Raw genomic sequence first — 23,995 nt, forward strand, 5'->3', positions numbered from 1 at the left:
CATGTAGACGCGTACTTGAGGAGTTTGTTTAACACGCGTCGGATTGTCTCCTATTCTTTCACTCCATTTCCTGATGCTTACGCCATGGTTGGACAGAAAATTTGGGTGGAAATGGATAGAAGGTTAGGATGACAACAGGAGGGGATTGATATCCTGGTCTCCGTTCCGTAAGGGATATCAATTATTATCTCAGGTATAATAAGAATTTTTTATTTTTTCTCACAAAATGAAATTCTCTTTCCATCCTCTCTATGTTCCTGTAAGAAACAATCTTTTTTTTGTTTTCATATAAATTTTTTTCTTATACCTATTAATTATAATATAAATATATTAAATAATAAAATAAAATAAAATTAAAATTAATATATTATTTCAAATATCACAAATATTATATATTAACTACATAATAATAACATAAATAAATTTAAAAAATATAATTAAATAAATTATAAAAATATATAATTATTTTAAACGAAGGCGTTACTATTAAGAGGCTGGAATGAAGATGAGAATGAGATTGTGGCAGGGCGGGATTGGGATAGGACATAATGGGAAGAGACATATATCTTTCTCTCTCGTTATAAGAATTTATTTTATCTCTATTCCTTTTCTGTTAAGGTTGAAAACTTTAAAATCAGATCGAAATTCTCATCTCTAATAAAAGCAAATGAGATAAAGAGAGAAATAGTATTTGAAAGATTATTTCCCTCCTTAAGGTATTTATAATAACTACAAATTTAGTATTAAATATTATAAAATTAGTATAATATTAAAATTTTTATAAAAAATTTTAAATTTAATTATATTATATTTATAAAATTCTAACTTATCATATTATAATCCTAAATTCAGTTGTTACGTCTTAAATTTCCTCGATCAAACCAAGACGAACCTGATCAATAAGTCAACTGGGAGATTCAGTTTTCTATCTATCTCCCTGCGTCACTGCATAAAACCAGGCCCCCAAGGCTTGTTTAAATACCAAATGTCATCCTTGAGTTTGAAATAGTTATATTCTCATCCGCAGTTTATATTTTATAGCTGAATTATATTAAATGAAAGGATAAAAATATTATTTAATATATAATTTTTATTTTTAAAATTAAGCATAATTGAAGAGTAAACTTTATTTTTTTTAAATATCAAGGTTGCTCATGAAAATTTTGAAGGGATTTTAGAAATTAATAAAAGTACGAGGCGTTTTTAAATTTTTAAAATTTTAAAATACTCTTTAATAGTTTCAAAATTGATAATTCTTTTTCAAAATATAGTAGTTAAATTGTGTATTATATTATATATCAAAAATCAAATTTTTTGTATTGTATAATACCTTTTTTATAAAATAATATAAAAAAATAGTAAAAAAAATCTAATTAATATATCATTATTTTAAAAAATATTAAAAACACCCTAAAATTTTTAAAATTTTTCATATACATTTTTATTATATTTTTATTTTTAAAAAAATATATTGATCAATATTAGTAATATATATAGTATTATATAACATGTCTATTATATAATATTAATTGGATATACTTTATTACATATATAATTTTTATATATTTATATCATCTTATAAGATACATATTATATATTATAAAATATTATTGATTATACTCACAAATTGAACAAAATATAAAATTTTAATATTAGATAAAATTTTAATATTTTTAATGGTCTGTTTAATATAATTTTAAATTAGTCAAAATAATTTAATATTTATATTAAATATCAACAATAATTTTATATTTTTTATATATATATACAGAGAGAGAGAGAGAGAGAGCAAAATCAAAATCTTTAGTTGGAGTTTAAATTTTCTGACACCTTCACTGTATGATTCTTCTTTTGACTTGCACTGCCAACTGACATAAACTCAACCCAATTAAAGTTTCAAAGTCGAGTGGTGCGTTGCTGATTGGTTTTTGACTCAGACTCCCGAGACACTTTTCCAGGCCTCTTTTCTCCAGCACTGATTAGCCATCTCTGGTCATTCGTTTTGAAATAGGCCAAACGACTATTTCCCACCTAAGGTTCGTTGTTTTCTCAAATATCTCCTTTTAATTATAAAAATATCAAATATTCACCTATGATCGGTTAAATTTAACATAATCCTAATGTCTAAAAATTTTATCTCTTTTTGCCCCTCTAAACTTTAAAAACTAAAATTTTTCCCCAGCTTAAGTTTTAAAAAATGATAGTTTCACCCTAGGGTTTCGTTTTGAAATCTCTGATGATATCTTCAACTCTATTGCCGACGACTTCTCCCTCCCGAAGCATCCTCTCCTTCCAGCAATCTCTTTCCTCCTATTTGGAGGCCCGATCAACATCGAAGAAACCTTGGGAGACGAAGACGAAGACGAAGTCGTCGTCTTCGTCTGGGAAGACTGAGGTCTTCTTTTGGGAAGAAGATCGTCTTCCCAGACGAAGACGACGGCTTCGTCTTCATCTGGGAAGATAAAAAACTTTGTCTTCCTCGACGAAGTTCTTCATCTCCCAAAGTGTCTCCGACGTCGATCAGGCCTCCAAATAGGAGGAAAAAAATTGCCAGAAGGAGAGGATGTCTCGGGAAGGAGAGGCCGTTGGCAATGGAGTCACAGATTTCAAAACGAAACCCTAGGGTGAAACTGCCATTTTTTAAAACTTAGGCTGAAGAAAAATTTTAGTTTTCAAAGTTTAGAGGGGTAAAATAGATTATATTTTAGTTTATTTTTTAATATTATAGAGAAAATGATTATTTTACCCTTACCACCGTTAATTTTAATTATTCATGGGTGGATGTTTGGTGTTTCCATAATTAAAGAGGGGATATTTGAGAAAACATCAAACCTTGGGTGGGAAGTCTTGTGGGAATCTCACGGGAAAACATTTGACTATTCTGGAAGTCTTTTAAAGAATTTTGTCATAGATTGTATGACAGAATAGTAAAATTATAAGTAGGAAAAATATAAATTTAAATCTTTACGAGATAATAGAATCTAGATCTTTTTAGAGATAATAAACTGGGTTCTAAATTTTTTGTGGGTTGATAAATTATTAGTCAATGTTTAATTTTATCGGTATAAGTTGGTAAATGTACCTAAAATTAAATTATAGGTTACCACAAGGAGAAATTATTAATTTATTCCATAAAACCAAGTTAACTTTCTCAACGTTTTCTGCAGGAAGGATTGCTCATTGCTCCATCACAGATCAGAATACATTATTTTTGTTTCTTGATGCATTGATTCTTCATGTCAATCAATTAGCACAGCCGAGGGGCGGGAGATTGCATTGCGAAGGCAGGCGAGCCGAAATCCTGATGGTGTTGCACAAGCAGTCGTGGTCAACCGATTGTAGTGCACTGCAGCAATCGGCGCTAGGACTGGCGCTGTTGGCGCTTGGCATCACAAACGGTGCGCAGCTCTGTGCGGCAGCCTTCTGGGTCTGCGCGGCGAGAAAATTAACAAGATAAAGCAATGCAGCTTTGGAGCTGAGATACACCGGAGACTTGAGGCCTGCCATTCTTGTGTAAGTTGCTTTTGTTTCACTTGTATTTATAGTGGTTTTGGAGATGGCAAAAGGCATGCTTTTGCATGAGTTAATTAACTACAAGCTATGAGCCCATCAGAATAGTGCTGTGATTCCAGAATAGCAGAAAAAGGCACATACTGAAGCTATGATTTTATCATTTAAAAGAAAAAATAAGCCAATCTGTTCATCACGGATTGGCAGATTAAACCCAGATATGGTTGCTAATGGACTAATCCGAAAAAATCATTAAAAAAGAAGTATGAAAAAGCCTCTACAAACAGAGGAAGAAACAAACTTCATGAAGATTTCACAGCATCAGCTGCCCAATACAATTTCACAGCAAAAAGAAGCTTTTCCCTTTCAAGAGGCCCATCTTCATGATCAACAATTTGACTATCCCAATTCATAGCATCTGTAACCTTCTTTATCTTCACTAGAACATCGACATCATCGCGAAATATTACACTTCCTTCAGGTCTTAGAATCCGATCCATCTCCAAAAGAATATCTTCCATTTCACATCTAAAACACAAATGCCCACATTAAAATTCAGGAGGATAAATGTTTTTTTATCCTGAAATTACCTTCATAGTGATAAAAATTACCTGTTTTTGTAGAGAGTAAACACAGAGTCAGCATGAATAAGGTCATAAGTTCTAGGATAAGTTGACATTGCCTCACACCTGCAATACAAAATGTGTTAACCCAGTGCATTTTCTAATTATACATGTGAATTCAGCCAAATTGAAGGCAATTAAAGTTTACCAATTCTGGTACGTTCCTATTAATCCCCTTTCATATATGACTCCAAGGGTATTTAGCTTAGCCTCGACTGGAACCACATTCATTACCCAAACTGGTTGATCAATGAGAGCAGCTGCAAATCCTCCCAAATTGGCATTCATGTCTAAAAGGTTGCGGTACCTCCCCGCTTGTCCTAATTGATTGTTCACTTTTTTATAATATGACACCCTCCTCTTCCAGAGTTCCGAATTTTCTTTGAAAATCTCAGGTGTTAGTCCTTTCAGGGTTCCTCTGCTAATCCTTGGTGGAATTGCATTTAGTCTCTCAGGCCATTTTGCCAGTTCACCCCCAGCAACCTCTTGATTACTTGAAACTTCAGGCAAATGAGTCAAACAAGTCTCCATTTCTGTATACCTGAAGCAAAATAAAGGTGCATCAAGCACAATCAAAAGTAATAAAAACAAATTGCAAATACTAGAAATGCAGGTTCAATTTGGTGCAAACCAGGCTTTGTCATGATCCTGAGCGGGGCAGAAAGGCGGGTTCTGGTTAAGTTTGCGGTTGCCTTTACAATTCAAATGATTAACAGGTTTTTGCCAAATAGCGATATCATCTTTATCAAATAACTTTTTCCAGCAAAGGCTCTTGGCTACATTCTCAATTGCGGTCTGCTCAGCATTCAAATCCTCCTTTGTTCTTTCCCAACCTTTCCAATATTTCTTCCAGTTGATCGGCGGGCCAGACAGTATCCAGTACCCACCAGGCCGTAGAACTCGATCAACTTCAATCAAATAAATGCCACCTACAAACCCACCAAGAAAACTTTCATATCAAAGCCACATGGGCACATTAAATGAAATTTTGTTTAAGGGGATTACCAAACTTATCCCATGGAATGAGGCAGCGAGAGCAGTGAGCCATGTCAAATGCTCTTGATGGGTATGGAAGTCTTTTAGAAGCAAGAACTCCGATCAAAGCAGGCACCCCCCGCTCAAGAGCAAATTGAACTTGAGCCTCGTGGGTGTCTCTTGGGGCAAACGACATCGTCAGGATGTTGCGAGACAGAAGATAGGCCCCCCAACTGGCCACCTGAGTAGTCAGGCTTCAGTTTGTGCACAAATTTTCATGGTGAACTCAGCATTTGGATTGGATAATTGAATGGAAAAGAGAAATCCCAGATAGGAAATATTTGTGGGTTCCAATATATATTTGCTTTTCAATGTACATTATCAACAAAAATATTAATTTCTACTTCAAACCATGCCTTGGTAGAGTGAAATGAACAGATGCCAGAAGTGAAAACACTGGATCAATTAAAATTACAGTATGCAGTTTCAAATATCGAAGAGACTCGTTGACCAAAGTACTGTCTCGAACTAAACAGTATAATTAAATAAAACAGACTGATAACATATGAGTAATAAAAAATTAGAATAAAAATATAATAATAAGAGAAAATAAAAATAAAAATATAATAATAAGAGAAGAAGCAAATACAGGTTCATGCGGTCTGATTTGGTGTGGTCGGGAGTTCTTTTAACAAAAAAAAATTGATTACAAAATTTTTAAACCTACGTAAACTATTTTATATTTCAAATTAAACTAAAAAAATATAATTTAATAGATTTAAATTATGATTAATTTGAATCTATTAAAATTATTTATTTTTAAATATGTATTATATGATAAAATTAATTAAATTATAATTTTATAGAATATAATATAATCATATAAAATATATATACAGTTAATGTACACATAAAAATATGCTTTATAGTTTGGTTAGATTTCAAAATCACCCACATTGTAAAATTGTTTTTAAAAAATTATTAATCTAAATTAAAATATTTTAAATAATTTAATACATTTTATAGTTTGACCCTATGGACACCACTAGAAGCATGAGCACTTACCCCACACCCTGTATCAATTGCGGTACGTATTGAGCCATCTTTGAGGTTGATCAACTTCCCAATATCATCAATATACGCATCAGCTCCATTAGGGAACATGGTTCCTCCGCCGGGGAATCTAAATCGGTCTCCTTCATATCTGATCCAATTTTGCACCGCCTTCTCCACCGTCAACTCCTTGTGTGGAACATTAGCGTACCACACAAGATCCCTACTCGTCGGCCACTTAAACGGGTTCATGTAACCGGGCGGTGCTGGCACTCGACATTTCAATAACTCATGCTTCTCCGGACAGTGTCGCTCTCTATATATCAACCTGCTTCGCTTAAATTTCAGCGATCTTTTTGCGTCCTCACAAGGCGTATACTCAGTGTAGGAGACGTTGCAAGGCGGGTAGGCTTTGACATTGGTTGATTCGGCGACAGAAGATTTAGCGAAATGGTGAGATGAGAAATCAAGAGCTTTGGCTGGGTTGGTGTTGGTTCTATTTGAGGCGCAAGCGAAATCGACGATGGTGGTGGTGGTGGAAGAAAGGGCTGATGACGTTGGACCGCTGTGTCGCCAAAAGCCTAAGAGATAAGAGAGAACGCAAAGGAAGAAAACAAGTGCAATAGAATAGAGGTTGGTTAGTTTCTTGAAGAGAAATATAGTGCCAAAAGTGGTGTTTTTCGAAGGCTTAAATGTGGGATTGTATGGTTGGTGAGGAGAACCCGCCATGGCTGCTTGCTTAAGCGAGTAAGAGTAAATGGCTGCTGCTTCTGCTGCGTATTTATGGTAAAGAGAAGAAGAGAAATAGGTTGACGATGAAGTTAATCATGTGGATTATGAGTTTGAGCAAAGATTAAATTATTCATAAAAGCTTTTAAAATTTCAACAAGGAGAGAGTAGAGAACATGTAGGTTGTGGGAAGATGGAGAGCAATGGCAAATGACAAAGGGAGACTCATCGTTTACTGGTTTAGGAAATTGAAAACTAATATTAATTTAATTAGGTGTGTTAATTAATGTGAGATTTGGAAGGTTTAGGCTAGTTAATCCTGTCCAGTTGAGGTTTTAAAAGCAATTAAATTGTAAATACAAACAGTGGTGGATTCCAGCGGCGACGGAAAATGTTAATCCCAAATCTTTCTCATATTGTAGTCTCGTAATTAATATCCTATGTTGCAATTTCATATAAATAAAAATACTACGGGTATTTAAAGATATATTTAATTAATATAATAAATAATATTATATATATAAATAAATTATTTAAACTTTTATTTATAATTTGATATACATGTAATTTTATTTTAATACGATATAATATATATCATATGATATAATACGTACTTTATGATATAATGTATATTACTAATATAAATCGATAAATATTTTTTTAAAAAAATAAATATCTAATATAGATGTATGTGAGAAATTTCAAATTTACAGGGATGTTCCTACGATACGATAAGATACATTATACACAAAATTTTGTTTTTTATACATGATTCGGCTACCAAAGTGGTGATGGCATGATATTATGTAATAAAACTATATATCCACACTTTTGAGTTTTTATTTGAGTGTATACATAATGTGTCATAATATAATTTAATGGGTTTAAATTAAAAATAAAGTATCATTCAATCATATAAAAATACATTTTTTGTATACCTAATTATATACTCAAAATTATATACAAATACATCTTTTATCATGTTGTTTATTATTTGCGTGTATCCATTAATTAAAAATAAATACAAAAATCTGAAACATATTGGATATAAATGAAGTTGCTTTTATTAATAAAATTATATGTACCCGTTTTGAATACATAAATATGTATACACTTATATATGTTATCATTAGATAATTTTAAATTAAATATTAAACAATACCTAATTATGTGATAACATATATAAATATGTATATATTTATATACCCAAAATAGTTCTGCATGGCAAGAATGTTGTTTCTAGGTTATCTTAGGTGATTCTCCAACAACAACAATTTTCGATCTAAGAGAACTTTTTTCTAAAAGAGATTTTGAAACTATATTTATAAAAATATTATGCAAATATAAGTGAGGCCAATGGAAATTTTATGAATTCAAATTCATTTTATGAATATCGATACGTGGGTATATCAAATGATTATTTTGAAAGGATCAAATTTTGTTTTTTTTATTGAAATTATTAAATTTTTATATTTTCTTATTAAATAAATCAAATTTTCAAATTTGTCTATATAAGGTACCAAACCTTTAGTATTTTTTATTAAGAATATTGAACATAAAATTGTTGATTTTGTTTTATTTTAGAAATAAGATAATTAGTTTGGTATTTTCAATGAAAAATAGTAAAAGTTTAATAAATACCAAATTTTTAATATTTTCTATAAAGAATGTGGAACAAATATAATTAAAAATTGTTAAATTTATTTTACTTTGGAAGTAAAATAATTAATTTGGTAATTTCATTAAGAAATAGTGAAAGTTTATAAAGTACCAAATTTTTAACATTTCCTATTAAGAATTCCAAACAAATATAATTAAAATTATAAATTTTATTTTATTTGGAAGGAAGGTGAGCAATTTGGTGCCCTTATTAAGAAATAATAAAGTTTAATAGGCATCAAACTTTTAATATTTCTTATTAAGAATATCGAATAAATACAATTATAATTATTAGTTTTATTTCATTTTAGAATAAGGTAATTAATTTAATACCTTCTTTAATAAATAGTAAAAGTTTAATAGATACTAAACTTTTAGTATTTTTTATTAAGATTATCAATCAAACACAATTAAAATTGTTTATTTTATTTTATAAATCAAATAATTAATTTGGTATTTTCATTAGAAATAGTGGAAGTTTAACAAATTAAAAAAAATTTGAAAGTTTTTTTTTATATTTTTTATATTGTGTATTATATTTGTATATTGAATTATAAGATACGTCTTTTAAAAAATAAAATAATTAAAAATTCAAATTAACACGTTATAATTTTGAAAAATATCACAAATGCTCATAAAAAATTAAAAATTTTCATATACACATCTATTATATAATTATCTTCTTTAAAAAAAATATATCGATACATCTTAGTAATATCTATAATATTATATAATATATTTATTATATTATATTAATTAAATATATTTTATAATATATATTATCATTTACCTATATTATATAATAACTGTTTTTATTCAATGGGATAAATGAAGCCCACAATAATCAGAAGCCCTTTTTTATAGTTAGCCCAAAATACATTTGAAAAAAAGTCATCTCGTGTTTTGGGCCGAAGGAAGTCCAAACATTGTGTTCCGTATTGCTTTTGGTGAAAGTAATTGAATTATAAATTAATATTATAATGAGAATAAATTAATATATATAAATAAATTATACAAACTTATATATATAAACAGATATAATAATTTATAATTAGATAATATAATTATTTATTTTTAATTTAAAATAATATAATCAAATATTATCTTATAAAATTATATAAATAAATTTATATAATTTATTTATATAAATAATATTACTCTTTTAATATTATTTAAGTGACCATCATTAACAAAAGTCTCAAATATTTGAAATATACAAATTAAAGATACTCAATTTTTTGCTGGCTGACATATCATAAGTGACATTTCTGAGCAACTGGCTGACCTGAAAGGACTAATGATAAAGAGTACATGTTACACATATGACATTTTTGGGCAACTTGAGCCAACCAGCTGACCTGAAAGGACATATGATGAGGAGTACATGTTTTATATAGGCTAAAACACTTAGGGTGCATTTGGTTGGCAGTAGGTAATCTATCTTTTATTTTCTTGTTTGGTTTATCAGTAATAAAATATTACAGTAATCTTCTATTACCAATGCTGACGTGGTAGGTAATATAGGTGATAATTTGATTACCACATTTACCTTAGGTATTTAAAGATTACTGGGGTAATCTTGAGTTTATTATAGAAAAATTATTATTTATTAATTTTTTGAGATAAAAATAAATTTATTTTTAATTAATATGATAAAAAATATTTAAAAATAATTATATTCAAAGACATTTAAATAAAATAATTTACTAGTAATCTTTTATTACCTTTAACCAAACACAATAATTATTTATATCTATCAAATTTTATCAAACATAGTAATCATTTATACCCAGTAATCTTCTAAGTAATCTATCTTCAAGGTAATCTTTCTATTTTAGTAATCAAACATTACCCAAACCAAACGCCCCCTTATTCCCACCCAAGGTATAGTGAATACCATTGCCACCCACCAACTTTCAACAATCCAACACCCACCCATAGTTTGGAAAACTAACACCTATCCTCCAAAATTAAGATAAGATTAAGGAAAAAATCATCATTTAATAATAATATTTAATTTTATATCATTTTACCCCTTTAATTTGAAAAACTAATAATTTTGCCCAAAATTAAGTTTTGAAAAATGACATTTTTTCCCTATTTAGGGTTTCCGATCTCCCCAACGAATTTTCGGCTAACGATGGCCGATCTCTCTCTTTCTTGGTGTCGTCACTCCCTCCGGTGTTCAATATTGGATTGACGACGTTTGGATTCGATAAAATTCAGATGAAGAGTCGAAACTCTTTGTCTAGATCTTCATTGTCCAAAAGAAGTCAGTTTCGTCTAGACGATGATGATGGTCTAGATAAGGAGATCAGTCTCTTTTGGACCATCGTCGTCATCCAGATGAAGTGGACTTCGTCTGGAAGATGAAGATCTAGATGAAGAGTTTTGACTCTTCGTCTGGATTCTATCGAATCAGAATCCAGACGTTGTCGATCCAATATTAAACACCGGAGGGAGAGACGACATCGGGAGGGAGACAGATCGGCCATCGTTGGCCGAAAATTCGTCAACGAAATTGGAAACCCTAGGTAGGGGGAAAATGTCACTTTTCAAAACTTAATTTTGGGTGAAATTGTTAGTTTTTCAAATTAAAGGGGTAAAATGATATAAATGTTAAATGTTATTGTTAAATGTGATTTTGCCCTTAATTTTATCTTAATTTTGGAGGGTAAGTATTAGTTTTCCAAACCATAGGTGGGTGTTTAGGTTTTTGAAAGTTAGTGGGTGGAAATTTGAAAATTCATTATACCTTGGGTGGGAATAAGTCTTTTGGCCTTTTATTATATATATAAAAAATAAAATTATACACACAAATAATTGTATATATAAAATATGATATATTTTTTATAATTAAGTATTAATTCTTTTAATTTTAATTATTTAATTATATAATAATATATTATTATTTATAAATAAAATTATGTTTATAATATTACTCATATATTATATAAAATTATTATTTTTTATTGAATTTGGCTGAGTCCTAGGGTGATGGACCGCTTTGGCTAATTTTAATTTCTTTATGAAAGTAAAGTTTTGGTTAAATTTAGCAGAATCTCGGGGATTTGGTCGGAATATAGTAATAATAATAATTTTAAAAAAAATTTGGCCGGATTTTGCTAAAAACAAGTTTTTCAAACATAGGTTAGAATTGACTGAAATTGGCCGACACCGCAGAAATTGGCAAAATTCCACACGAAATCGATTATGGAAACAATAAAATAATGTTATATGAGTATATATTTAATTTATATTATTATATTATTAAATAATTTTAAATTAAAAATAAAATAATATTTAATCATATATTGATGTATATAAATATATATTTATTTATATTTTTCAAATAAGTATAAATAATATCACTCTTTTAAAAAGTAAATTTGTTTTAATCCAACCAAATCTTACGGCATTGGTAAAAAACTGACTTTAACTTTTATATTAAACCTAAGTTTTTTGGTAGAATCCAATCAAAACAAAAACGATACAACTTGTAGTCGTCATCAACGCTTTTAGAATTGAATCAGATATCAACCAAGTGAAAGAAATTATTTGGTCTAATCGATAGTCGGATCGACTAATCAGTAGTTAGACTGGTTAACTGTTTAAAAATAATATTCAAAATTTTTTTTTGTATAATTTATAATTAAATATATAATTTAACTTATTTAAAATTAAAATAAGCTTCATTTGATAGCATATATATTTAAACATGACAAATAAAGTTTTAGTTCAAGTTTTCATAACAAATTTTTGAAAAAAAAATTAATTTTTCATATTGATCAAGTCAAACTCAATTTTATACACAATCCAGTCAGTTTAGTTAGTAATTGACGATTTAACTAATCAAACCGACTGATTTAATTTGATTTTTAAAACCATAATCGCCATTACACTAACAACAACCCAATAATTCATTCACACTTTTTTCAACAAATTGCCAGTACTTCAACTAATTACTAGTACAAAAACTAGTATTTCCACTTGATTTTGGCACAAATAGAAGGTGGGTTTTAGTTTAAGGTTAAAAGGTTTGAATTTTCACAATGAATGGAAGGTTAAGTTAGGGTTCAAGAAGATGGGGGAATAGTATAACCTCATGAGGACTATAATGATACTTTCAGATTTTACTGGATTGCAGTTAAGTATGCTTCAAACCTAAGGAGTACCATGCGTATCCCATGGCTTGAAAGACAAGGTAAACGTTAATTAAATAATGAGCTTTTAAATTATTAAAATAAGTTTTGAATTGTGAAATTGTGATGGATTTTGTGTTTAAAGCAAACAATTGGTTGCATGGCTGTGGTTTTGACACAATGGAAGTCTCAATGAATGTTTGGAGAATGAGTCCAAGGGCTATTTTTCACCCAGGTTTTGATGCAATCCTACGGTTATACTCATAGAGTTTAAAAAATTTAAAGTCTCACCTATAAATCATCTAAAGGTTAAATTTTTCTGTTAGAGATAGAGGTAAAATTATTATTTTATTAATAATATTTAAAAAAATATAAAATTTACTATATTTCCTTCCTAAGTTTTAAAAACCAACAATTTCATTCATACTTAAAATTTTCTAACTTTGAAAAGTCATATTTTCATCTCAAAACTTAAGGTTTTTTTCTTCTCCCCTTCAACCACCATCTTCGATGTCAACGACCTCCTCTCTCCACTCTAAATCGATGGTCGGTGTAAAAAAAACAATTTGGAATATACCTCTTCGTCTTCGTTGAAGAGATCTGTTCTATATCGCTTCTCCTAGGTTGACCACCGATTTTCGATGAAAATAAAAGATTATTGTCACCGAAGATGGTGGGTAGAGGGATGAAGAAAAAATTTGAGAGAGAAGATGTGATTTTTTAAAATTAAAAAACTTTTGACAAAGGTGAAATTATTAATTTTTAAAACTTAGGAAGAATATATAATAAATTTATTTTTTTAATATTATTAATAAAATAATGATTTTATCTCTACCTTTAATAAAAAAAATTTATCTTAATTAATTTATAGGTGAAACTTTAAAAATATATCCAAACTTGGGCGGGAAATAGTCCTTTGTCCCTCGGAGAATTTGCTTTGGAGAAATAAAAGTAGAAGACTTGGAGAAGGGAGAGGAAGAAAAGTTCGTCTAGCATGAATATGTAGGCCATGATTTGCGAATTATTAGATGGAGACAAGTAGGCACTCTGAGGAGCACTAATACTGGGAATGACAAAAGACTCCTCCCAATCGGTCCCCGCCTTGCATAATCCTACTGATATTTATTTTGAAGCACGTCATGAAAACGAAGTGTCCATTTTACACTTGATGTACTGCATGCCTCCTATGCTCATATCATGGCAGTTTGAATCATTATGTTTTCATATTAGACATAATTCATGGTTAAAATCACTTCTTGCTCAAATTCAGTCACTCTATAAAACCATTTCAAACTTCAGCTTTGTTTCCAAAAAATTTGTGAGTCTTTTGAATTCCTTGGTTTTTCGCAAACCCTAATCATTCACAACATCTGCACTGAAGAAAGTCATCCTCGACATAGAAGGAGCAAATCCATTGAATCGCATTTAATCAATCTGTTATCTATCCTGTCAAAATTATAGGCCACATAAATGGGGAGCATAGCACATCTTTGCAATTAAGACTTGGCATGTGTGCACCCCTGTATGCAGGAAAAATCTGACATCTAAAATTAATTGTGCACATCTTATTCCATCTACTCGACAAGACCCATAAAGTCGTCGTAAGGTCATCGACTTGAGTTCTCCCTCACCAAGTTGTAGATTTTTTGTTCTTGGCCAAATGACTTGTTTCCATGAAAGGTATAGTATAAATCCAAATTTATCTTTATTAATTTTTAAAAATTTAAAAATTTATTTATTTATTAGTTTTAATTATTATAATCAGAAATAAAATTATTATTTAAATATTTTTATTTAAACAAAGAAGAAAATTTTTCTTTCTTAATTTTAAAAGTTAACTAATTCTCTCCTAACTTGATTTTAAAAAATTAATTATTTACCCCCATCATATATAATTTTTAGAGTTTTCTATTTTAGAATGAATAATCATCTTTCTCAAACATTGAAATATTATACTTATACCCTAAAAACTTTATTTTATCTTTTTAGCTATCGTTCTTCTTATCGTTTCTCTTTAGCAGCATCTCCTCTCTTTCTCCCGTGGTTTCCCGAAGCTAAACCATAAAAAATTTGATTGAAATGGTGAGATTTTCGAGCACAACACCCCTTGAAATGATGACAAATCGCAACGAAGATCGATACGAAACATTGATCTTCAATGTCCCTTATCTGTAGGAAACACCGATCTGAGTTTTCTAAAGACCAAGAATGCCAAAGATCGGCGTTTCACATCGATTTTTGTCACAATTCTTCGTCATTTCAAGAAGCTCTGTGTGCAAAAATTCAGCCATTTCGGTCGGTCTTAGTGGTCATCTACAACAGAGGAAGTTGCAACTAGTATCGATGGTCATCTGCGATAGAAGAAGAAGGTAGGCTATTGTCGGAGAAAGCTTGTTGGAGAAGGAAAGTAAAAGAGAAACCCTAGAGGCTAAATGGTCACTTTTCAAACTTAGATGCGAGGAAACTTATTAGTTTTTAAACCTTTAAGAGAACTATAATAAAGTTTTAGTTTTTTTAATATTTTTAACTAGATGACGATTTTACCCCTAACTATAATAGTTAAAACTAACAGATGATGAGTATTTGGATTTAGAAAGTTCATGGGGGTGAGTTGGGTTTACACTAAACCTTGGGTGGGAATTATTCATTAGACCATTTTTCTTTTATGATCTGAAAATCATCTAAATTCAATTCTTATTTAAAAAAAAAAACGGAAAGTTTACCGTGGCTTTCACCTAATTAATTGAGTACGAAAGTTTCTGCAGGGTCACCAAGTTTGAACATGGCTGAATTTGACCATCGCAATATAGATCAGCACTTAATAATAGAGGCTGGCAGCCTGTAGCTCAAACTGACTGCTGATGCAGTAAGTTTTGGAGGTTCTTCAAGTTGCTTTCAATAATTATAGGACATGTATTGTAAGAAAAAAGCAATAAGCGCCCATGCATGCTGCGTGGACGTTCATACCAACGGAGATGGTAATTTGGTCAGTAAAATTGTGTCTTCAATCCACTCCTTTCCAACAAAGACAGGGATGGGATGATTAGACTCTCATAAACAAAGATGAAGATAAGTATATTTCTAATTCATCTCTTCTCTTATTTGTTTTTTCTCTATATATTCCCTAAACATTTGTATATTGAATAACTCTTAAAAGTTTTAAATTATTACAAATATATTTTAACACAATTATTTTTTTATTTTTTTATTAGAAATCGTGATATAATTATAATAATTTAAGATTTTTAAAAATAATTTAATATATATAAGTTTAGAAAATATGTAGATTAAGAGACGAATCAGAAAGAAAATGAATTGGGATGGGGACAACTCAAGGATGCATTTATCCCTAATCTCGTTTATATTTCTATCTTTATCAGACAATCTCTCCATATTCCCAAAGGGGTGGGTTGATAACTCGATTTTATAGATCGAATTATCATCTCTATTGTTTAACAAATAATTTGCATGCAGCTTGTTTCATGTTAATATGTTAATTTAAAGACACCTTTCCGTGCCGAAATGGGTAGGCTGATAATTTGTCTAAAATATATTCTTGTCACCTACAAAAGAAACAAATCTATTAATGAATTGATCTTGTCCAAAGTAAAATTCGCATGCAATTCTACACTCAGAAGAAATGCCTGTCCATGAAATTAACTAAGCTAATCTGTACAATATATTTAAAGAAAATGGATTTAGCCTCAATTTTTATCGATATAAAAGATAGCGTTTTGCTTATAAATTACAGAGTGTAAAGGAAACTTTATTTAGAGAATCAGACAACAGCCTGCAGTTAAAACTGAAAAACTACAGCTCTAAATTGATAACATACCAAAATCACACTAATGTTGAAAAAAAAATCAACTCTGCTGATTCAAGGGGCAATAAAACTATCCGTCCTACACCTTTGTTTCGGAATTACCACAAGAGGTTCCAGCTTCAGCAATGTCACTCCGAATTTCTCATTCATATCAACCTCCTGGGGTTTCATTTTTTCTGGAAGAGACCACTCAAAGTGATGAATTAAAGATGCCAAAGCCAGCTGCACCTGCCTGATTGCCATCGGCATGCCTGCACAAATTTTCCTTCCACTACCAAACGGGAGGTACTGAAAGTCAGAGCCTTTGTAATCCAAACTAGAATTCATAAACCTCTCTGGTTTAAAACTCAAAGGCTCTTTCCATATGGTAGGGTCTCTTGCAATCGCCCATACGTTCACAAAAACTTGAGAATCTTTAGGAATGGTGTATTTCATCACTTCACAATCTTCTATCGCTCTATGTGGTAGCAGAAGTGGCGCTGGAGGGTGTAATCTCAAAGTTTCCTTGACGCATGCATACAAGTAGGGAAGATTTGCCAGATGTTCCTCTCTTACAAAATCTTCAGAGATCTCCTGTGACAACTCATTCCGAAGTTTCTCCATGGTTTCTGGGTTCTTCAGCAGTTCTGCCAAGGCCCATTCTACTGTTGAGGTGGTGCTATCAGACACTGCCGCTAAAAGTTCCTGAAATGTTTACAATAAATTACATCAGTTTTCACCTATGTAGCGCCAAAATGGAAAGACGAAAACGGAATAATTCTAACGTATTTTTTAAAAAACATAAGAAATAGATGCGTGAAAAAACGTATAAATGTAAATATTTTTTAATAATAATAAAGTTTATAAGAAAATACAAAACTTGTATTTCTTTTGAAAAAAATAAAGTAATTTTTTAATAACAATAAAATATATATTCAATCAATTTGATTTATCAATTAACAATTAAATAAATAATATATATCAAATTTGGTTAAACCAAATTTTGAGAGTTTATGGATAATTAAAAAAGCTAAAGATGGAAAAAAAAGTAAGTTTTAACATGTTGAAGAAGAAAAAGCTTCAAATATTAAAGAGGAGGGAAGACGAAATTAAGTTTAGGATTCGAAGTTATAAAGAAAAGTGATACATGAATTCAATTTTTAATCTATTAAAAAAAAAATGTTTCAATTTGGAGATATTTCGGAAATGATGGAAACGTTTCCAAAATGCAAAAGCCATGGGGTAAGTTTCAGTGCTTCCTAGGTTTTCACTGTAATTACTTTAGTCTAAAGAAGAGAGAGAGAGAGAGGGGGGGAGAGAGAGCATACCACAAATACAAAACTGATTTGTTCATCAGAAAATCCACAGTCGAGCAAAACGTCCAAAAAATCTCTGTTCTTACTTGGATGATCATCGTTTCTTCTTTCTCTTCTCTCTTTTATTGTGCTATCCCAAATACTGCACATTTTTTTAACACACACATCGGCCTTTCTCTTCAGACCCTGAAGGTCTAAAGCACCCAGTATTGGATACAGATCTGATATATTTGGTGCTGTCCATAGCTCCATCATGTCTCTTACAAGCCCAGCCATTTTTTTACTTTCTACTCCTCCGAAAGCTAAGAAATCTTTCGACAAGTAAATATTTGACAAGGAGTTGAAAGTATTAACAAACAAGACTTCCCGAATTTGCACCGTTTGTCCTTCCTTTGAACCCAGAAACTTAACCAGTTCAGTTACCTTTTTTTCTCTTATATGCGACTGCCCATCAACAATTTTTGACCCGAAAAGCTCATTTCTCATGAGATTTCTGAAATTCTTCCACTCTTCGGAGCACTCGAAGGTCCAAGCAATGGAGTCCCGATTGTACTTAGGCTCTCTTGCAAATGACACATGAGGCACGTGCCTTCCTGAGAGTTCTCTGTCGTGGGTCTTGAGTATGGCAGCCGCGGCAGCCGGAGAGGAGCCGACAATGACAAGCTGAGTTCCAAGACGGATGGAAATGAGAGGGCCATAAATCTCGGAGATTTGAGCCATTGAGACATGTGGCTTGTCACCAATGAGGGGAAGGTTGCCTATGATTGGCCATGGTTTTGGACCTGGTGGAAGCCTAATTCTAACTAGATTTTTTGAAAATTTGTGCTTCAAGACGATTAGAAAGAGAGGAAAAAGGAGCAAGAAAGGGAGAGACAGATATGTTTCCACTGGTATAAGTTTGGAAGCCATAGTTTGCCTGAAAATATTGCTGTGCTTAGACATTTACGAGTAGTGGATATATATAGCAAGTATCTTCCCATGGAATACAAAGCATATGTTAGATTTTCCAAAGCTACTGTCAAATAGGTCGGCTAGTCCATCCCCAGTAAATACTTTAATTTAATATATTATCATCAAATTTACCGTCTATTTCTCTTGAACTTATAGATACATGCAAGTGGTCCTGTAGTGTCTTAATTCAATCAACGAGTTTCTGGAGAACAAGCCAACTACGTATGACTTGATAGACCTAGGTACATCATAGAGGGAGATTGAGAGAGTGATGTCATTTAGTCTTGCGTGTAAATGAGAATAATTACTCGTAAAGTTGACATCTAATTAGCAGGATAAGTTATTAAAAGTTGCAATCAATATTGGATGAAGTTAAAAATGAGAAGATCGACGTATTGATAAATTGTCAAAGTTCTTAATTGAGGTGAAATAAGTAAGAAACGACGATATCAACATAGAAATAAATTAGAAATGATGAGATAAACACTAAAAATGGATGAAAAAGTTAAATCAGTGTTAAAGATAGGTTGTTAGAAGTGAAAATGATAACGATAGTTTGATGATCTCCTAATAAGAAAAGAACAAGGGTAAAAAGAACGATAAGATAAGGTTTATAATATAAACTAGATATTTAAAATTTTTCTAATTTCTAATATTTGTGATTTTAAAGTGGCATAATAATTTTGAAAAATGTAATAGTTATATATAACTTAACTTCTTAACGCCGTTTCGTAGAATTGATTCTAAGTAAAATAGTGTGATATATACCATCAAAAAGTGAAAAGGTAGGTTCTTGGGCAAACCTTGGGTGGGCAATGTAATATACTCTTTCAACTTTAATCATATAACATTTTTCACATTCATAACTTAAAAAAAATTACTCATATGACATGATATGTTATACCCTAGACTATTTACAACAATAAATTAACAGGAAGTCAAGCAAATTGTTTCCTTTATGGACCTTTCCCTGTGCCAAGTTCAAGCTCACCTTGTTTGAATACCACAAAAGCTCATTTCTTTTTCATATAATAAAGGATAATTCATGCAGTCAATTTGGCACATTAATATATTCTCAAGAATAATTGATGCTATAATTAATCATTATTATTAAAAAATATTGGTTCAATTATTCTTGATAATCGCCAGACTCTAGGTTTAATATACACCAAGCCAGTTTTAAACCACTTGTAAAATAAGCAGCCTGTAAGCTTTGAGAATAATAATGTTTATAACAGGAGATTTAATGCAACAAAATTAATTAAATTTCTTCTTCCTTGTTACTTTTCTGCAGAGGAAATGAGAAAATGATAGGTTTGTTAATTTCCATAATGATTCAAATAAAATAGACTAGAATATAAGTCTTCTTTTGCTTTTTCTTTTTCTCTCTTTACTAGAATAAAAAAGATTAACCCATTTCACGTGTTGAGAAAATTGCAAAAAGTTCTCCATAGACTGTGATTTGGTAGAAAAGACAAATTGTTTCATATTCATATACACAAGGTAATGTATATATTTCTGTCAAAATATATCTAAATTGGAAATTAATTTATTATTTTATACCCCATTTCATGGGTTGAGACTTGCAGAAAGTTCTCCGTAGTCTGCAATTTGGTGGAAAAGTATAAGTTGCTTCTTATTCACACACACAAGTTGGTGGAAATCAACAATTAATAATCAAACGATAGCAAGTTGGTTTTAGGAGTATCTATATATTTATAGCTGAGTTTACCAACTAATTAAAGTTCCACTTCCTAAACCTTGATTGTTAGTATTAATCAGTTTTGCGTGTTAAACTGTTTAGCATAACTTGAAGGAAAAGGCTAGATGAGAATATCAATTGTTTGTCCCTCCCTGCTTTTGTTTTTTTTTTTTAATCAAGAAACTCAATCCGAATCAAATCATCTATTTAGAGCCGCACCAATCACACTGCTCTATTTTTAGGGAAATTAATTAAAATACTCATATTTTAGAGGATGCATATTATTGGTGTGAAGGTTTGCATCAACGAGAAGTATACCAAATCCAAGTGGACTTGAATGGAAAAATATGAAAAGACACAGTAAAAATAGTGAACAAATTAGTTTTTAATAGTTCGACCAAAAAGACAATAACTTATGTGCATGGTATTGTTAAAATCAAAGTAATGAGGAATTACAAAAATGTAATGCCAAAACAGTATGAAGTTATAACTTCGTGTGTGTGTGTGTGTTAGCTTAGGCATATGTATTTGCTAGAAAAATCTGTCTCTCATCTCTTTCCATTGTTATGGAGTTATAACAGTGGAAGTTAGGGTTATATGTATAATTGTTTAAAGTGGTACAAAAGTTGATGATATGATAAGTGTAATTATGATCCTAATATGGTAAGACAATAATTACATTTCAATTGTGATTGATAAGATTGAGGAAAGTAATTTCTTGACAATAAGAAATAATTATTTAATATCTGATGAACCACAAAAGTTATGAAAAATTTGATCCCGATTTACTATTTGTGGTTTCTAGAAGTGATTATATCTAATATGAAAATTCTTATGTAAGTCACGAGCTAGAGGACTGTTTATCTACTAGTTATTAGTTGTCACTATGATTCGTAATTGTAAGTTTATTTGAAAAAGAACTTTGATTGCATAACAATTGTTTCTTAGTTTATAAAGTGTGAATAGCACTACAAAAACTCTCTATATCTTTTACAAGGATAAACATCACATGAACGGTTAAAAATTTATAATTGCTAATATGACAATAGGCGTTAAGCATTTAATACGCCACATGCACAAGTTGTGTGCATGTCAAGTTGATATAGGAACTCATGATTTCTTGTAGGCACATCTCATGTTCATGGGAGGATGGTCCACATGTGCTCTAGTATTGTCATATATAGATTGGACCCCTTCCCATTTTTTCCTAGAATAATTACAATATTTTATAAGCATACATGTCCTTTGGCTCAGGAAATCCGAATTTGTCTAGAGAAGGTTTTCAATAGTGACACTTTCCTTGGTGCATTTCTTCTTGAACAGGTTTTCAAGGTAAGACTCTTCTAACTTTTTCATGATGATGTTTGAGTAAAGTTTCTTAGTGAAAGTTGGTTAGGTTTACATTTAGGGATGTCGAGTTGGTCATAAGTAAAGTTTTTGATGATAAACAATCATATTTATTTGTATCTTTCGACTATCTTTTAAGAGCAAAACTATATTAAGGTAAATTCGTTCAACCTTCATTCTAATAACTATATCTATATAACCTCTAGAATATTGATTGCTATTATGTACACCTCCTCAAATATTGCTATTATAATTAATTAACTTTTTTTTTTTTTAACTTGAAACAAAACCTAGTTATTTCTTCCAAGTAAAATGCCCCATTTAGGTTCTGGTGGCGATGTTAATAGAAGAAGAGAAAATACTCCATTGAGTGATTAGGCCAATGGAACCTGAGTCCCATATTTCCCTTGGGCTTGTACGCTTGTCAAATTTACTTTAAACAAAGCCCATTACCCATTTGCTTCTTCTATGTATTATTTAAAGAGTAAATTAATTTTCCGCGCAAGGTTTGATCCAAAAATATTTTTCCAGTACTAGATATCATAAATAATACATTTCCACCCAAAATTAAATTTTCTTCTAAAAAAATTAAAACAATAATTTTACCATCTATTAATTCTGAAAATAAATAAAAATAATTTTTTTATATATCAAACATAAACTTTTTAAATATGGCAATTTAACCTTTAAAGAGATTTAAAAACACGTAAATTAATTCTTGAAATCTTTTGAAAACCCTAATTATGGCACCAGACTACTTCAAAAATAATCATATTTACCCTCATATATTTTAAAAATATTATTATGACCACAATAGTTTGTAACATAATATTTACACCCTTGTGTTCTATTAAGTTCTTTAGGGTGTAACTATTCTATTTAAAACTATTGAGGGCATATAAATTTTAGAAATTTCAACTATTCCCCCAATTTTTTTAAATTTTAAAAAAACCCTAAAATACTTTAACACCCCTAACATTTAAAAAAATTATAGTTTACCCTAAACATACAATTATATATCATTGATACCCATATCCATATTTGTACTAGTACATTTACTACTATTCATCATTTCTAGCTTGAAATCGGGAGGAGAGGAAGAAGGTGATGAGGGTGAAAGGAAAGAGAAATGAGTGAGTTCTTATGTAATTTAAATGTTTTATTTTTAAATTTTTATTAATTTGAAGTTATATGATAATTTTGAAAAATAAAATAATAAAGATAAAATGGTAATTTTATTTTTTAATATCGTCAGTTTTTTCCATTAACAAAGTTAGATTTTGGATAATAAAGTGATATTTAAACAATTTAGGGTGGAAAAATTTTCTTATGTCAAACCTTAAGTGGAAAAATATAATTTACTCATTTATAAGAATTTGAACTTTGTCCTTGTTCTAGGACTATCAAAAGTAGGAGCATGAGCAATAGGCAAAAACGAAAATAGACTCTAACCGACTTAATGAAGGTCAGTTGACTCTCCAAGCTCTCCTTGTGTTTAAAAAATTAATTGTTTAATATATTTGAAATATCAAAATACACTCTTAAAATTTTTCACTGGTCATTTTAAGATTTTATTATTTCTTAATTAATCTTTTATATTTTTACTTTTATTTCATTTTGATATTCAATATCGTAACTTTAGGTCCACCACTAAAAATAAAATTGAGAATCAACCGTGGCCGATGATAATTATAGTGATATGAATATAGAGTTAGTTATCTCTTTCACTGTAATATACATTTCTTATTTATACGAATAAGTGTTTCAATTCTTCACTTTGATATGCTATGTTTTTTAAGAACCGAGGAGATATTAGCCATGGTGAGTTCTGATATATGTATGTAAAATTATCATTTTTTCCATTTCACAGAAAGAAGTTTCCCTTAGATGTGTAGTTTCTTATAATTGATATGCAGTTGTTTTGATGGTATGGCTTAAATATTAGATTGTGTCCAAGTTGTAATTATCTTTACTGTTCATAATAAAACACAATATTACAACCGTGTGCATGTTTATGACTATTTCAGCAATGGAACTTTAGTTTCACTTTTTAATTTGTTACAGAAGAGCCTATTGAAGCCGAGAAAAAGAAGAAGATGAACAGAAAATGTAGTTGGGAATGTCACAGGGCTAATTCCCTCAACTAGCCTGTGCGGCATCCTCGATGGACTATCTCGAGGATTAGC

General features: G+C 30.4%; 2 protein-coding genes across 2 annotated transcripts; both read right to left on the reverse strand.

Moving 5' to 3' along the window:
* Positions 1–3,614: 3,614 nt before the first annotated feature.
* LOC123197938 (probable methyltransferase PMT15) lies at positions 3,615–7,080 on the reverse strand. Its single transcript, XM_044612465.1, has 6 exons — positions 6,174–7,080; positions 5,139–5,349; positions 4,765–5,062; positions 4,282–4,674; positions 4,122–4,199; positions 3,615–4,038 (listed from the first exon to the last, which is right to left on the reverse strand). The coding sequence occupies exons 1-6, from the start codon at positions 6,888–6,890 to the stop codon at positions 3,813–3,815; spliced, it is 1,923 nt and encodes a 640-aa protein (XP_044468400.1). The 5' UTR covers positions 6,891–7,080; the 3' UTR covers positions 3,615–3,812.
* A 9,349-nt stretch (positions 7,081–16,429) lies between these two features.
* On the reverse strand, positions 16,430–18,788 carry LOC123197585 (probable (S)-N-methylcoclaurine 3'-hydroxylase isozyme 2). The gene is made up of 2 exons (XM_044611903.1): positions 17,822–18,788; positions 16,430–17,198 (listed from the first exon to the last, which is right to left on the reverse strand). Exons 1-2 carry the CDS (start codon positions 18,749–18,751, stop codon positions 16,569–16,571), a joined length of 1,560 nt encoding a protein of 519 aa, XP_044467838.1. The 5' UTR covers positions 18,752–18,788; the 3' UTR covers positions 16,430–16,568.
* Positions 18,789–23,995: the final 5,207 nt, after the last annotated feature.

This window comes from Mangifera indica, chromosome 15 (assembly GCF_011075055.1).
Source record: "Mangifera indica cultivar Alphonso chromosome 15, CATAS_Mindica_2.1, whole genome shotgun sequence".
In the NCBI taxonomy this organism is placed as follows: Eukaryota; Viridiplantae; Streptophyta; class Magnoliopsida; order Sapindales; family Anacardiaceae; genus Mangifera; species Mangifera indica.